At 34.3% G+C, this 14,669-nt stretch overlaps 2 protein-coding genes across 2 annotated transcripts in view; one reads left to right on the top strand and one right to left on the bottom strand.

Moving 5' to 3' along the window:
• LOC120354199 (gastrula zinc finger protein XlCGF57.1-like) overlaps window positions 1-11,435 on the top strand; it is a 50,573-nt gene extending 39,138 nt beyond the window's left edge. The window contains exons 5-9 of the mRNA XM_039440841.1: window positions 2,508-2,576; window positions 4,500-4,568; window positions 5,275-5,434; window positions 8,885-9,181; window positions 9,266-11,435. Coding sequence (XP_039296775.1) covers window positions 2,508-2,576; window positions 4,500-4,568; window positions 5,275-5,434; window positions 8,885-9,181; window positions 9,266-9,903 — 1,233 coding nt within the window. The 3' untranslated portion in view covers window positions 9,904-11,435. The remainder of the gene's footprint in view (window positions 1-2,507; window positions 2,577-4,499; window positions 4,569-5,274; window positions 5,435-8,884; window positions 9,182-9,265) is intronic.
• Window positions 11,436-13,275: 1,840 nt separating this feature from the next.
• LOC111058148 lies at window positions 13,276-14,082 on the bottom strand. Its single transcript, XM_022345647.1, has one exon. It carries the CDS (start codon window positions 14,080-14,082, stop codon window positions 13,276-13,278), a length of 807 nt encoding a protein of 268 aa, XP_022201339.1.
• Between the last annotated feature and the right edge of the window lie 587 nt (window positions 14,083-14,669).

Below are 14,669 nucleotides of genomic sequence, written 5' to 3' on the forward strand. Positions count from 1 at the left end.
TTTTAAAATGTTTTTACATTTCCTTCACTGTTTTTTCATCAAATGAAATGAGATTCTCACTTAAAAGTCAATGGATTTCATAGGACAGCATTGTTGCCAATTTTCCTTTTTCACCTTCTTCCATTCTAGTGGATAGCTGTGTCGGAGATAATAGAAGCTGTATAAGATAGTAATATAGTAGGTTGCTGTGATCCAAGTCATTGTACGTACACTTGTGTATCATCTGCTATGATACAGTAAATATCAGTTTGTACGTACACCAATACATCTGATTCATTAATACTGAAATATGTTAATTCTTGAAATCAATTACATTTCAGGTAAGAAAATAGCGAAGGTGGTCATTGAAAGGCTTAGAGATTCATCACCAACATCGAGACAAGAAAGCGGACTTCAGGTAATAAATATATCAAAATATTTATTTGAATAAGCAGATGTGACCTATGCTCTGCAATGGGTAAAAATCTGGTGTGGTACACTCACACAACTTTCCTTGCTCATTGAACTATAAGCCTCATTCTTAAACGAGAATGATTTAGGGGAATAACATAATGACAATTGGCGGCAACATATTTGAAACTACGATCAGACTTCTGTATATGTGTATAGTTGTTTTCAGAGTACTTTTTCCTTTGTGTAAATTGTGAAATTCGATATTTTTTTAAAGTCGTCAAAACAGCTGTTCTACAGATGAAATATCTTGACTATGTGTTCTTTTTATGAACTGCTCTACCTACCTACCTCATGAACGAGATGGAGGCTACAAAGTCCATTTCTCAAGGATGGGGTGGACCCCCCATTAGTTTCTCAGAAAGGAGACTCATTCCAGTTAATAGAGCCGATAAATAACTATACAGGGTATGAATTTGAAAAAAATCGGTCGTCATTTTTGAGAAAATCGTGAAACACATGTTTTTTAGTGATTATCCGCCATTTTTCTCAATAATATTACGGAGCTCCTGAAACTTTCCCAGAAATGGGACTCATGTCAGTTGATAGGGCTTATGAATAGCTATCCATGGTATGAATTTTAAGAAAATCGTTCGAGCCGTTTTCAAGAAAACCGTGAAAAACATGGTTTTTTAGTGATTATTCGCCATTTTTCTCAATAATATTACGGAGCTCCTGGAATTTTTCCAGAAATGAGACTCATGTCAGTTGATAGGGCTTATAAATAGCTATCCATGGTATAAATTTGAAGAAAATCGTTAGAGCCATTTTCGAGAAAAACATGGTTTTTTAGTAATTATCCGCCATTTTTTCCGCCATCTTGAATTGAATTTTATTGAATTTTTTATTGTCGGGTCCTCATGGTATAAGGACCTTAAGTTTAAAATTTCAAGTCAATCGGTCAATTAGGAATGGAGTTATCGTGTTCACAGACATACACACACACACACACACACATACACACACACAGACCAATACCCAAAAATCATGTTTTTGGACTCAGGGGACCTTGAAACGTATAGAAAACTTGAAATTGGGGTACCTTAATTTTTTTTGGAAAGCAATACTTTCCTTGCCTATGGTAATAGGGCAAGGAAAGTAAAAATTACAAAACTCCATGAATAATTCTCATTGAAGTGAGAATTTCTATTATGAAGAATGTAGAATTAACTTATGCTCCCCATGAATCAACTTTCAACAAGTAATCCTATTATTTCAGCTTGAAATCACAATTCTGTACCTCAGCTAGAGGAGCGTGAGTCCATTTCTTGACAAAAATATGTTTTTTGTCTTATTCAGTTTTTCGAACTCTATAGATTCAAGATAAGTCTTCTGCAGTTTTGAAGATAGCCAGAGCTGAAAGAGTGTAAGTCCAGTAAGCATCAAAACTGAAACAATGTAAGTCCAATAATTCACAATTAATGTTGATTCGACTTAAACTCTATTAGCCCCGGCTGGGAGTGTAATACTTTTTGGGCTCTCCTGTAAAATCAGCCGTTTGAGACTTACGCCCTTCTTACTCTGAGGTACGGAATTTCAGAGTTGTATCATTGCATAACTGTACATTACATTTCAGGACCTCCTTCACATTCCAGTTCAAGACTAACAGAGTCCAATTTTTCAAATGATCATCTCCACTTTCTCACTTCCATGGTTGAATTCACACTATAAAATCAGTGGACATTATAGAATGGCATTCTTGCTACGTTTATTTTCATCACCTGCTGTTGGTAGATAGCTGTGATTCAAGTCATCCGAAAATGTCAGTTATAATATTAATTGTTGTTTTCTTTGGACATTGATCAATTATGCCTCAAATATATTAATTTCAGTTCGAGAATATATATATATATATTTTATTCAAAAATTATTAGTTTTCTTTATTTAGATTGAACAATGTGGTAGATAATTGTATTTTACATAGCCTAGAAATGATGTAGCAATGACAATTAAGCTAGGAAAGTATTGAGCTATCTGGTTTTCCAATGACAGAAAAGGATAGTAACTTCATAACCTTAATCTCAAATTACACTAGACTTTTCTTTTGTTGCTTACAGGTAAAGATTGAGAGAGAAGAATGTGAAACTAATCACATCAAAGAAGAGCCACAACCAACCTCCAATCAGGTATGTGTTCTATCTTTACTAGAAAAATATACTACTGTAGTTATACTTCATAATAGTTATTATTGAACCACCTCAAATACATTTGCTACTGTAAATATAGATGAAAAAAGTGAATGGACATTTGATGAGAGCCAATATTATTTGCCAGGCCGGGTATCACTCCTATAGTGTGATTTAGGCTATTAAGTGAGAGGGAATGATGGGACCTCATAGTTGCCACATTTCTTCTCCATCACCTTCAGACTTTCATCTGAAAATGCCATAAAATATTGATAATTGTAGATTTCTTTTGACATCAATTATTTAATCAAATACATTAATTCCAGTTCGAGAATATATATATATATATATATATTATATATATATATATATATATATTATATATATATATATATATATATATAAATCATATTAATATCATAATAAAATCATAAATATAATAATAAGAAAATCATATTATAATAATATTATCTATGACCTGAAAATCCTTCAAGAGTGATGCACAATAAATAGAATGAGAGTAAATGTTGGAAAGACAAAATATATCAATTTCGATTTTAAGGCGTTTAATTTTGCAGGCCCAATTATATATACTACACAAAAGTGTGACAATCTTGATAATTGTGACTGGTGAAGAAATTGAAAAGGTCAAGTCATTCAAGTACTTGGGTTTAACTTATGATGAGAAAATGTCATGGAAAACTCGTATTCAAAATTTGCATGTAAATGTTAGAAGAGCAATAAGAAAGTTCTATTTCCTGAGAAGCATCTGCGATGAGCAGCTAATGAAAACATTGTATTATGCTCTCATACACTCTCAATTACAGTATGGTTTGGTATGTTGGGGTGGAACTTTTAAAACTATTATTAATAGGTTAAGAATAACCCATAACCATTATATAAGATTAATAATGTTTAAAAATGTAAGAGAGAGTTCTTTCCCTTTGTATGTAAATTTGAAAATAATACCTATCCGAAATTTATCCGTTTTTAAAGTTTTAAAATTGTTTTATTTGAAAAGCGGAAACTGTGGTATGGAAAATCTTTATTACAATATGAGAAGCGTTAACCAGCTACTGTGTAGGACACCAAAGGTAAACAGGGAAATTTTTTGGCACTCTTCTATCTACTTAGGACCTTTTATTTGCAATAAATTGCCAATTGAATTGAGAAGGTGTGATTCCTGTATTATCATTTGTAAGAGAGCAAAGAGCTGGTTATTTACAGTGAACGACGTATGGATGGTTAGAAATGTTGTTAGATAATGGTGCAGGTTGAGCTAGCATTGTTCAACGGCTCCATTCTCATAAAAATATTATTATTCAATTGAATCACTATTCCACTAAGGCATGCACAGTATTATATTAATTACATTAATTATTACATTTAAATGCAGTACATTTATTCCAGTTTTTAGTTTTCTGGGCTGTTTCAATTTATTTGTTTTTCTGTTTTTTTATCTCATGCGCTACAGGCAGTAGTTTCATTAATGTTTTAGCAATCTTAATCACCTAGACTAGACTCACAGCTTTTATTTTTATTTTTTTCCATACTATTTTATTTTTATTATTTAAGTTGATAATGTTTTTACCTTGTTAATTATAATTTTATTATCTGATCACACAACTGGATACGTGATCAGTATAATTTCCAAGATACTATTTTATTTCTACTTTTGTAATAATTTGTAATTTGAGAAGGAAATAAATTCATTTATTCATATATATTTTTTTAATTATCATTTTTTTATTTAGATTGAACAGTGTGGTAGATAATTGTATTTTACATAGTCTAGAAACGATGTAGCAATGACAATTAAGCTAGGAAAGTATTGGGCTATCTGGTTCTCCAATGACAGAAAAGGATAGTAACTTCATAAACTGAATCTCAAATTACACTAGACGTTTCTTTTGTTGTTTACAGGTAAAGATTGAGAGAGAAGAATGTGAAACTAATCACATCAAAGAAGAGCCACAACCAACCTCCAATCAGGCATGTGTTTTATCTTTACTAGAAAAATATATTACTGTAGTTATACTCCATAATAGTTATTATCGAACAAACATCCAAATTGCATGCAGTAATGTTGTCAACCACCTCAAATGCAATTGCTACTGTAAATATAGATAAAAAAAGTGAATGGACATTTGATGAGAGCCAATATTATTTGCCAGGCCGGGTATCACTCCAATAGTGTGTTTTAGGCTATTAAGTGAGAGGGAATGATGGGACCTCATAGTTGCCACATTTGTTCTGCATCACCTTCTATAGTAGGTACTACTATATAAACGACAGCCAACAATGATTTGGAGATGATTCAGAATAAATTATCGATGTATTTTTATTCCAAAAAGTAAATGTAGCACCTCTTTGTCTTCTTCACATTGTATTTTCATCTTACATAATAAAATAGCTATTCACCTACTTACTGTTATACTAACTTTTCTACCATATATGCTGCTAGTTGGTTGATTTCTAACTCAACAGCAAGTGGTCCTGGATGAAGTAATGATTATTGCAGTTTTATCGGTCTATGGAGCACTTGTGAGATGTTTTGAAAAACTTGTTGCTTATATCTGAAATTTCATCAATTTCGTGCTTCATTGAACCTCACACTCAACTTTTTCTGTAAAATATCATAAATAATAGTAGCCTATAATAATATTCCTGTGTTTCATTGTGAATGTGAATATTGCAGATGGAGACTGTTACTGTTAAAAAGGAAGAGGAGGAGGAGGAGGAGGAGGAGGAGGAGGATGATAGCAGCCAGCAACCAGCTGCAGTAGAAGATGATTGCAGCCAACAACATTATCTAATCCCTGGCTACAACATGATCTTCATCAAAGAGGAGGCATATGGTGAGATTGATACTATCACTACTCAAATCGTTGTTAATCAGGGTCCACACTCTTTGCTTGGGTAATTAGATAGTGTGCAGTTTTTTTTGGAAAATGATTATTCATATTTGTAAATGGATAATCAGTGTATAGTGAGGTCCACGTTATAGTGGCAGTATTTGATTAGCAATGGTATTGCTATCCTTGTTTATCATTCAACAAAACAGATAGCGCTATTTCTTCTCGCTTTGCTCTGTTGCCAGATCGTCTTTCAACAATGTAGAATTAATAAATAATTAACAAAATATTTCATCCTTCTTGACCGAGCAAAGTGAGGTCTAAGATTCAAGTCGACGGTTTTGCATGTCTCTTTATGTTTTTATGTTCCACATTTACAGCAAAACGGGGTAATAGATTCTCATGAAATTTGACAGGTAGGTATGTTTCTTTTTAAATTGCGCGTCGACGTATATACAAGGTTTTTGGAAATTTTGCATTTCAAGTTTGATATGAAAGGAAAAGGAGCCTCCTTCATATGCCAATATTACAGTAAAAATCAGACTATAGAATTATTTATCACTATCTGGCCCGGCGAACTTCGTACCGCCAAATAGTTAATGCATCTCATGACAAACTTAAGCTGGATGCACACCTGAAGAGGCGCGAGGCGGTATTGTGCATCCAGGTGTTTCTTTCTTATTGGTTTGAATGGAAGAACTCACACACACTGAATCGGGCATGGTGTGGAACGGTGTGATAAGGTAATCTCCATAAGATCAACACTTTGTATCACTAAGCTGCGCCTTCAGTGAATTAGTCTGTGTTTTATTTCTGGTTCAAAATTTTTCTTGATAACTCAATATTTTCAAGTTCTGAGAGTCTATTGAATGTAATCCTTCTATTATATTCGGTTTTTAATCAAATCAAATTCAAAATTTCTAGTTTATTTACTTCTGTACTGAAAAGTGGACTCAAATCAATTCAAGTGGATAGCATAACCCATCATTTTTATTCATTCATAACTCTACCTTCATTGCATTATCATTCATCCCATCATCATCATCACCTAGGCTTAAAATACTTCTAGAAAGTCGCCTTTATAAAAAATTAAAATAAAAAATAAATAAATTGAATGTTAAAATTTGAGGCTCGATTTTTATTTATATAGATTATAAATCAGCTGTCGAGTGGATTATAAATTGCATGCAATCTAATATCTCAATGTAACTTATTGAAAACGCAGCTATTGTGTGGACTATCAATTGCATGCAGTGAGGCAAGCAATTGAAAACTTGAAGTAGCATAGTATTTTCTCTTCTTCCAACTTGGTAAGCTTTTGATGATAGTAGCATAGCTGTTTACATCAAGTTATTAGCATTTTCGATACAACAACCCAAACAGCCATTAGTCATTTATAAAACGATATCTCGCCGACACGACAGAATTTACTCTGATAGAAAGTATTAGAGGAGACTGTGGTTTATAACTGTGCGAGGTCTACTGTTCACAGAACTACTAGTTATGAAAACTCATGAAATCCTTGAAAAATATATTGTTTTGCTTAATAAAATATAACTGATTATTTAAACGAGAATGAACAGTTAATATTACATCAATAAACCTGTATCAGCGACCGTCTATAGAAGGCATTGACAAGACTGAGGATCGGTGACATTGTTCTCCTATCTTTCTCCAGTGCCATTATAACGTGGACCTCGCTATAGGAATGATGCTCACAGAAAATTTCGATATGTCAGATTTCTAAATCAGCCTACTAATTAATTACATATTTGTATGATTTACTAATATCTTCAAATGTGAATATCTTTGAAACTGTCTGAGATTTCCATGTTTTGATTTCGCCATTCATTTCGTCTAAAAATTCTGTATCAAAAGCATATTTATATCATATAACCACCAAAATGAAGTTGGATTCAAAATGTCTGATCCAAGATGGTGGACCAAAATTGTGAGATGACATAAAAGTAGTCTTTTTTAATCCCCAATTCTATTACTGTCGAATTATTATTGTGAAAATATTAATAATGTTCACCGCCCTGTATACAGAGTGTTCTGAAAAAAGTTGCCCATGAGTCAGGGCATGATTCCTCTCATCAAAAGAAGAAAAAAGTTCTAATTAACATAGGTCCGAAAATGCTTGGTTTCCAAGTTATCCAGAGTGAAAGATTTCGTCTGAATTTCAGTTCCCCTGCCAAAACGAAGCCCTACTGGTATTTGTTGGCTGTTAATTAAGATGTAAAATTTAGCGTAGTTTATGTAAAATAACCTGAAAAATTCAATTAAACCGTTTCCAGACCCTTAGCTACAGTAATTTTAAGATATGTGATGAAATACGCAAAACTTGGTCCCTAAAAACTAGTTCCTTTAAGGTTTGAAGCAGATTTACTATGTAATGTGCTCTGTATACAGGGCGGTGAACATTATTAATATTATTTTCACAAGGATAATTCAACAGTAATCGATTTGGGGATTAAAAAATACTACTTTTATGTCACCTTACAATTTTGGTCTACCATCTTGGATCAGACATTTTGAATCCAACTTCATTTTGATGAATGGAAGGTGGTTATATGAAAAATATATGCTTTTGATACAGAATTTCTAGACGAAATGAAAGGCGAAATCAAAACATGGAAACCTCAGACAGTTTTAAAGATATTCACATTTGAAGATATTAGTAAATCATACAAATATGTAATTAATTAGTAGGCTGATTTAGAAATCTGACATATCGAAATTTTCTGTGAGCATCATTCCTATAGCGAGGTCCACGTTATAATGGCAGTGGAGAAAGATAGGAGAACAATGTCACCGATCCTCAGTCTTGTCAATGCCTTCTATAGACGGTCGCTGATACAGGTTTATTGATGTAATATTAACTGTTCATTCTCGTTTAAATAATCAGTTATATTTTATTAAGCAAAACAATATATTTTTCAATAATTCATGAGTTTTCATAACTAGTAGTTCTGTGAACAGTAGACCTCGCGCAGTTATAAACCACAGTCTCCTCTAATACTTTCTATCAGAGTAAATTCTGTCCTGTCCTGTCGTGTCGGCGAGATATCGATGTATAAACGACTAATGGCTAAATATAATACGACTAAATCATACAAATATGTAATCGGTTGGTAGGCTGATTTAGAAATTTGACATATCGAAATTTTCTGTTCAAAGTGTTGGATATGTGATTAGATATTACTGAAAGTTTTCACTAACACTTGAAAATGTATAATCTGATGGTTTAGATCTTCAATGTACTCATTTAATTTTGGATGAATTTTTCTTTATATAATTTTTTTAGTGAAATTTTGTAGGCCTATCAGTTTGCCCAAAGAAACCTACTGTTAAATAATTTTCTTTGTAGAGAAATATGAAGCTGTTTCCATGATTCTCACCTACCATGTATCTATTTCTATAATCTACCAGTTATATTTTTGATGATTGCAGATGAGCAAGAGGCTGAAGGAAGTTCAGTGAAGAGTGAACCAGAGATGTGGCCTTCAAACTGCAGCACATCTGGCCGAGACTATGCAACAGAAGTGGGTGGACTGAATGAGCATTCAATCTCTCCAGTGGAAAAGTGCACTGAGTCATCTGTGGCTGGCAAAAATACCAAGCTCCACAGCTGTGCTCACTGTAGCTATAAGACACCAAATTTTGTCAATTTGAAGAGAAACATTCGAAAACACACTGGAGAAAACCCTTTCAGCTGTAAATTTTGTGAATATAAATGTGCCCAGTTAGGTAATTTGAAAGCACATATCAGAACACATACAGGAGAAACTCCCTTCAGCTGCGATTTATGTGATTATAAATGTGCTTCTTCAGGTAATTTGAGAAGACATATCAGAACACATACAGGAGAAACTCCCTTCAGCTGCGATTTATGTGATTATAAATGTGCCCAGTTAGGTAGTTTGAAAGCACATATTAGAACACATACAGGAGAAACTCCCTTCAGCTGCGATTTATGTGATTATAAATGTGCCCAGTTAGGTAGTTTGAAAGCACATATCAGAACACATACAGGAGAAACTCCTTACACCTGCGATTTATGTGATTATAAATGTTCCCAGATAGGAAATTTGAGAAGACATATCAGAACACATACAGGAGAAACTCCCTTCAGCTGCGATTTATGTGATTATAAATGTGCCCAGTCAGTTAGTTTGAGAAGACATATCAGAACACATACAGGAGAAACTCCCTTCAGCTGCGATTTATGTGACTATAAATGTGCCCAGTTAGGTAGTTTGAAATTACATATTATCAGGAGACATAAAGAAGAAAAACCTTTCAGCTGCGAATTTTGTGATTTCAAAACTGCTAGTTCAAGTTCTTTGAAAATTCATATCAGAACACATACAGGAGAAACTCCTTTCAGCTGCGATTTATGTGATTATAAATGTGCTACTTCAGGTAATTTGAAAGCACATATCAGGACACATAAAATTATATTTATTTAAATAAAAAACCATGTGTCATAGAATTGGTTATGTTTCACTATTAAGAATTCATGAATTTAGGTAGAATTAATTATACCACCATAACAAAGAATTAGGCTCAGTTGCATAAAAGCCTGTTCAGTTTTTAATCATGGTTAAATTCGGCAAGAACCAATTAGAGAAGGCTTCTCTAATTGGTTCTGGTTGTCTATAATTAAGATTAAAAGTTAACAGACTTTCCTGCAAGATTTTCACATTTTTCAGCACTAACATGAACACATGAGTGCATAACATATTTTTTTATCAGTACTGAAATGGGGCCAGTATTACAAAAATCAGACTAGTGTAAATGCTATAACCTGTTTGATGCCCTAGAAAAGTAAACTATCTTGGAAAAACATAAGTGCCAAGCTAAATAAAGCCGTTTTCAGGAGAGTCGGCAGGGCAGGAAGCTCTCTGATTGGCTGATTATCACCCCAAATGCCAACTGATCCCCAATCATCCAATTCCCAAATGCCAACCCAATCGGACAGCTTCCTACCCTTCACATCATATGGGAGAAGCAACTACTGTAGTGAGGTGCACGTTATAATGGTAGTGGAGAAAGATAGGAGAAAAACGTTGCCGATCCTCTGTCTTGTCAATACCTTCTATAGACGGTAGCTGATACAGCTGACGGTAGATTGATGTAATATGATCTGTTCATTCTCATTTAATACAATCAATTATTCATACTTTTCAATAATTTCATAATAAATTTACATAATTAAGAAGAAATATTTTATTACTTAATTATTAATTCTACATTGTTGACATTCGTCAAAAGACGATCTGGCAACAGAGCAAAGTGAGAAAGAGATAGCGCTATCTGCCTTGTTGAATGAGAGACAAGGATAGCAATACCATTGCTAATCAAGCACTGTCATTTTAAAATGGATTTCACTATAGTTAGGGATTAGTGAGAATGTATTAAGTAGAGCGCACACTAGGTCGGTGGATAATAACTATTTCAAGGTTAATACTTTCTTGTATGTAATGTATGTTCTAACTTATCATATTATGTTTTCTAGCTGTGTTCTAACAAGTAATTCATTCTTTATTGATTATTTCATTGACTATTAACTTCAGTGATTTCATTCAATATGGACATCTATTGTGAAATAGACACGTTAAAAGTCGGTCCCGGCTGCCTAAAAAGCAGTCGTTAGGTCATGTCAGAGGCCCTGAAATTGATCAGTGGTGGCCTGAAAACTCTGACACCAGACCTGAGCCAGCCAGGTCACTCGATATTATTATTATTGTGAAATCAATTCAACAACAGTCAGCATTTCTTATTGAAAACATCAATGCTACCCATTCCCCCCACTCTGACAGTTTGAAGATAATCTCATTATACCTCAGTGCTCATCCTGGGTGTCATTCATAAGTGCGATGTCTCAAGAGGGCTTAAAAGTACTTCAACTATCCATTTTTTGTGTGTATCATATAAAATAATTAACATACCTGTATCTTGAAAATTATTTGCATTTTGTCATTAAAAAGCCAAAATTAGCCTCTCTAACATTTCATTTTACCTTTGTATCCTAATTAACCGGAACATTTTAGGTTATGTTTATGCACTCAAAACATTGGAACTCGCAGTTGAGGCTCTCAACCTAGTGCCGCAGTGCAAGCTGGTTTCGCACAGCTTGGCTGAATTGGCATTTGAGATGCCTGTCTGAATGGGTTTCTATTTCGGCTGCATTGCAGGATTACTGTTAACGGTTGCCGGATGATCAGCAGCTGGGGCTTTTTATTATTTTTACTATTATAGAGGAATAATTCTGATTGCGGATTCGTTCTCAGCGACACCAAGTTCAGCCATAAGGTTCAGATTGTCAAAAAACAATTAAAAAAATCAATTTTAATAATCATCATGAAAAAAGTCAATTCAAGGTCTTGCGGATGTGTTTTTGAAAACGTTTTACTGGTGACGTGTACTTGAAAGTTTATAGATTTGGATGGTGTTGATATATTCAGAAGTGATGGCAGATAAATTGGTGAAATTTCGAGGATACATTTTTATGAATTCGATTTTTCAACTATCAATTTCATAAAATATTATTCTAGTTTAAATAGAAACTTTAATCGGGTTGTTGGTTCAAAATCAGGCAAATTTTATTAGTGAATAGCTTACATCAGATAAGTTTTTTGATTTTGGGTATTAAACCTGATAGACTTGGCAAACTTTAAAAGTAATAATTCAATAGTAGAATACTGTTTATAGACTGAAGGCGGCAAGTATTGAAATGAAAAATGCTTGCACATCAAGCACGTATTACACTCACCTTTTTGGCCGACATTCATCTAAGTACATGAACATATTTTTGGCAGAGAATATTTAACAATATTATTACAAATTATTATATTTGGCGGCTTCCACATCTCAATCACAGACTCCAAAATGTCTTGAACATGCCGACATCTATCTAAGTACATGAACATATGGGCATGAGTTGTAGCTTATACAGAATTACATTCTATACTAACTGAGCTTATTGAATTTGATCTTTCTTTGATCTCTTATATAAAGGATAGTTAAGATTCATTCCCCACTCTCCTGGAATATGAGAGAGGTTTTATTTTTGTTTGATTTCAAAGGTAAAACATGTACCGTAGCTCTCCAAAAAATTACTTTTGAGTGAGTGCAGTCCATATGTGTGGAATAAATTCATGTCTAATGCTAGGTATGTGGGTACATGAGTATTACAGAGATAGAGTGTGATGGTGAATACTTTACTGTCTGTAAAAAATAAGGAGTTATCCTGATCAATCTTTCAACTATGCAAGCAGGATGAGCATAGAATCATTTGATATTTTACTTCAAAAAATCAAACCTGTACTGGAAAGAACCTCAACTAACTTCAGGGAAGCTATTTCTGCCGAGCAATATACTCACTATAACTATAAGGTAATTATAATATATATCCAATTATTGGTGATATTTGAGACTAGATTCTTCTTTGTATCGTCTGTGAATCGAACTACCTTACTAGAACAAAACAAGATATTGTGTTTCACCAATGTAAAATAATCAACTTTGAGCAACATGAATTGCTAATTTTTTTCCATTGAAAATATTGTTATATTTGTTTACAACTGAAAATGCAGGAACAATGGGTTAATTATCCTTGTTCATGGAAAACTGAGTTTATAGAACCGTGCCGACAAAAGCCAATAATATATGGTAATTATTAATACATAAATACTTTAAATTCCAATTTATTCCCAGCTTACAACTTCAGCAATTAAATAGAACAGTCCCATTAACATTGAAATTTGAAAAAGGAATAGTGGAGACTAACCTTAGTTTTCCTCTTTCGGATGATGATTTATTATTATAGATCATCATCATTATCGATCTCCGTCTCCAGTTGCCCGGGTGCGGTTTACGATGCCTCGCCATGTCTGTCTGTCCAAGTAGCTCCTCTCCTCCTCCAACCTCCTCCAGTCCAGTCCTCTCTCTTGGATCTCACGCCTAACCTGGTCTCGCCATCTTCTTCGTGGTCTTCCTCTAGGTCGTCTTCCCTCCACCTCTCCATGTAGCCACACCTTCGCCGTTCTAGTATTCTCCATTCTTTCCACATGTCCGTACCACCTCAGCCTTGCATTTGAAATGTGGGTCAATAGGGTCTCCCTCTGCTCCACCTCCTTCCTTATTTCGTCGTTCCTCACTCTATCTCTCCTCGTTTTCTGCACGCATGTCCGCAAGAACTTCATCTCCCCCGCCTGCAGCCTGCTCTCCTCTCTCCTGTTTGTGGTACAGGCCTCCAAGCTGTAGCTGGCAATCGGCACATAGTAGCTACTGTAAAGAGTTTGTTTGGTCTTGAGTGGTATGTCCTTATTCCACAGAAGTGTCCTTACTTGTTGGTAAAATTGGGCTCCCTTCCGTACTCTGTTTATTACTTCCTTGTCGTTTCTGCCCTCTCTGTCCAACATGCTTCCCAGATAGCTAAAATCTTCCACACTCTCAACTCTCTGTCCTTCTAGTGTGATGGTGCATGGGCGGTTGTCTCTACTCACTTTCAGTACCACTGTCTTGCTCTTACTGATTTTCATACCAAACTCTTTGAACTCTTGATACCATAGGTCCAATTGCTGCTGTGCTTCCTGTTCTGTGTTCTGTGTTTCCCCATATGACAACATCATCGGCGAATGCATATGCTTGAAACTTTCTCAGTTTTCCTTTGATGTTTTTCATTATCTGGTCCATTACAACAATAAAAAGTAGTGGTGACAATGAACTGCCCTGTTGTACGCCGTTGAATGTTTGAAACCATCTTGATGTTCCCTTTCCTATTTGCACACAGCTCTCACACTCCAGGTATAAAGTTCTAACCTTCTCTATAAGGGTGTCTCTCACTCTTCTGTTTTCTAGGCACTATAGATCATTCTAATAATAGACTAATATATTGATAAATGAAAGTTTGATTGATTGTCCACCCATTCTTGTTTTCTAGTTAGAGCTCAACTCCCCTATATTAACTAGAAGTATTCGTGTGACAAGCAGATAATAATCTAACTTTTGTATTGAAAACTCTGAAACTTTATGCTGTTCTAATATAGAACATAAGATTACTTATTGGGAAAAAGGTACTAATCATAATACAGTGATTGAAATACATGTTACATTGAAACACGAGTAAATGAAAATAGGTACACCAAATATAGTAAATAATAAACTGGAATGAAACTGATAAATACGAATGAAGCTAATCTGTCGCTCTGCTCGGCTCAGACATGTCTGA

The sequence above is a fragment of the Nilaparvata lugens genome, chromosome 14 (assembly GCF_014356525.2).
Source record: "Nilaparvata lugens isolate BPH chromosome 14, ASM1435652v1, whole genome shotgun sequence".
Lineage (NCBI taxonomy): Eukaryota > Metazoa > Arthropoda > Insecta > Hemiptera > Delphacidae > Nilaparvata > Nilaparvata lugens.

Excerpts from the sequence above, each read along its gene's own strand:
- LOC111058148 (XM_022345647.1), bottom strand. The coding sequence starts at position 14,082 with ATGCATTCGCCGATGATGTTGTCATATGGGGAAACACAGAACACAGAA.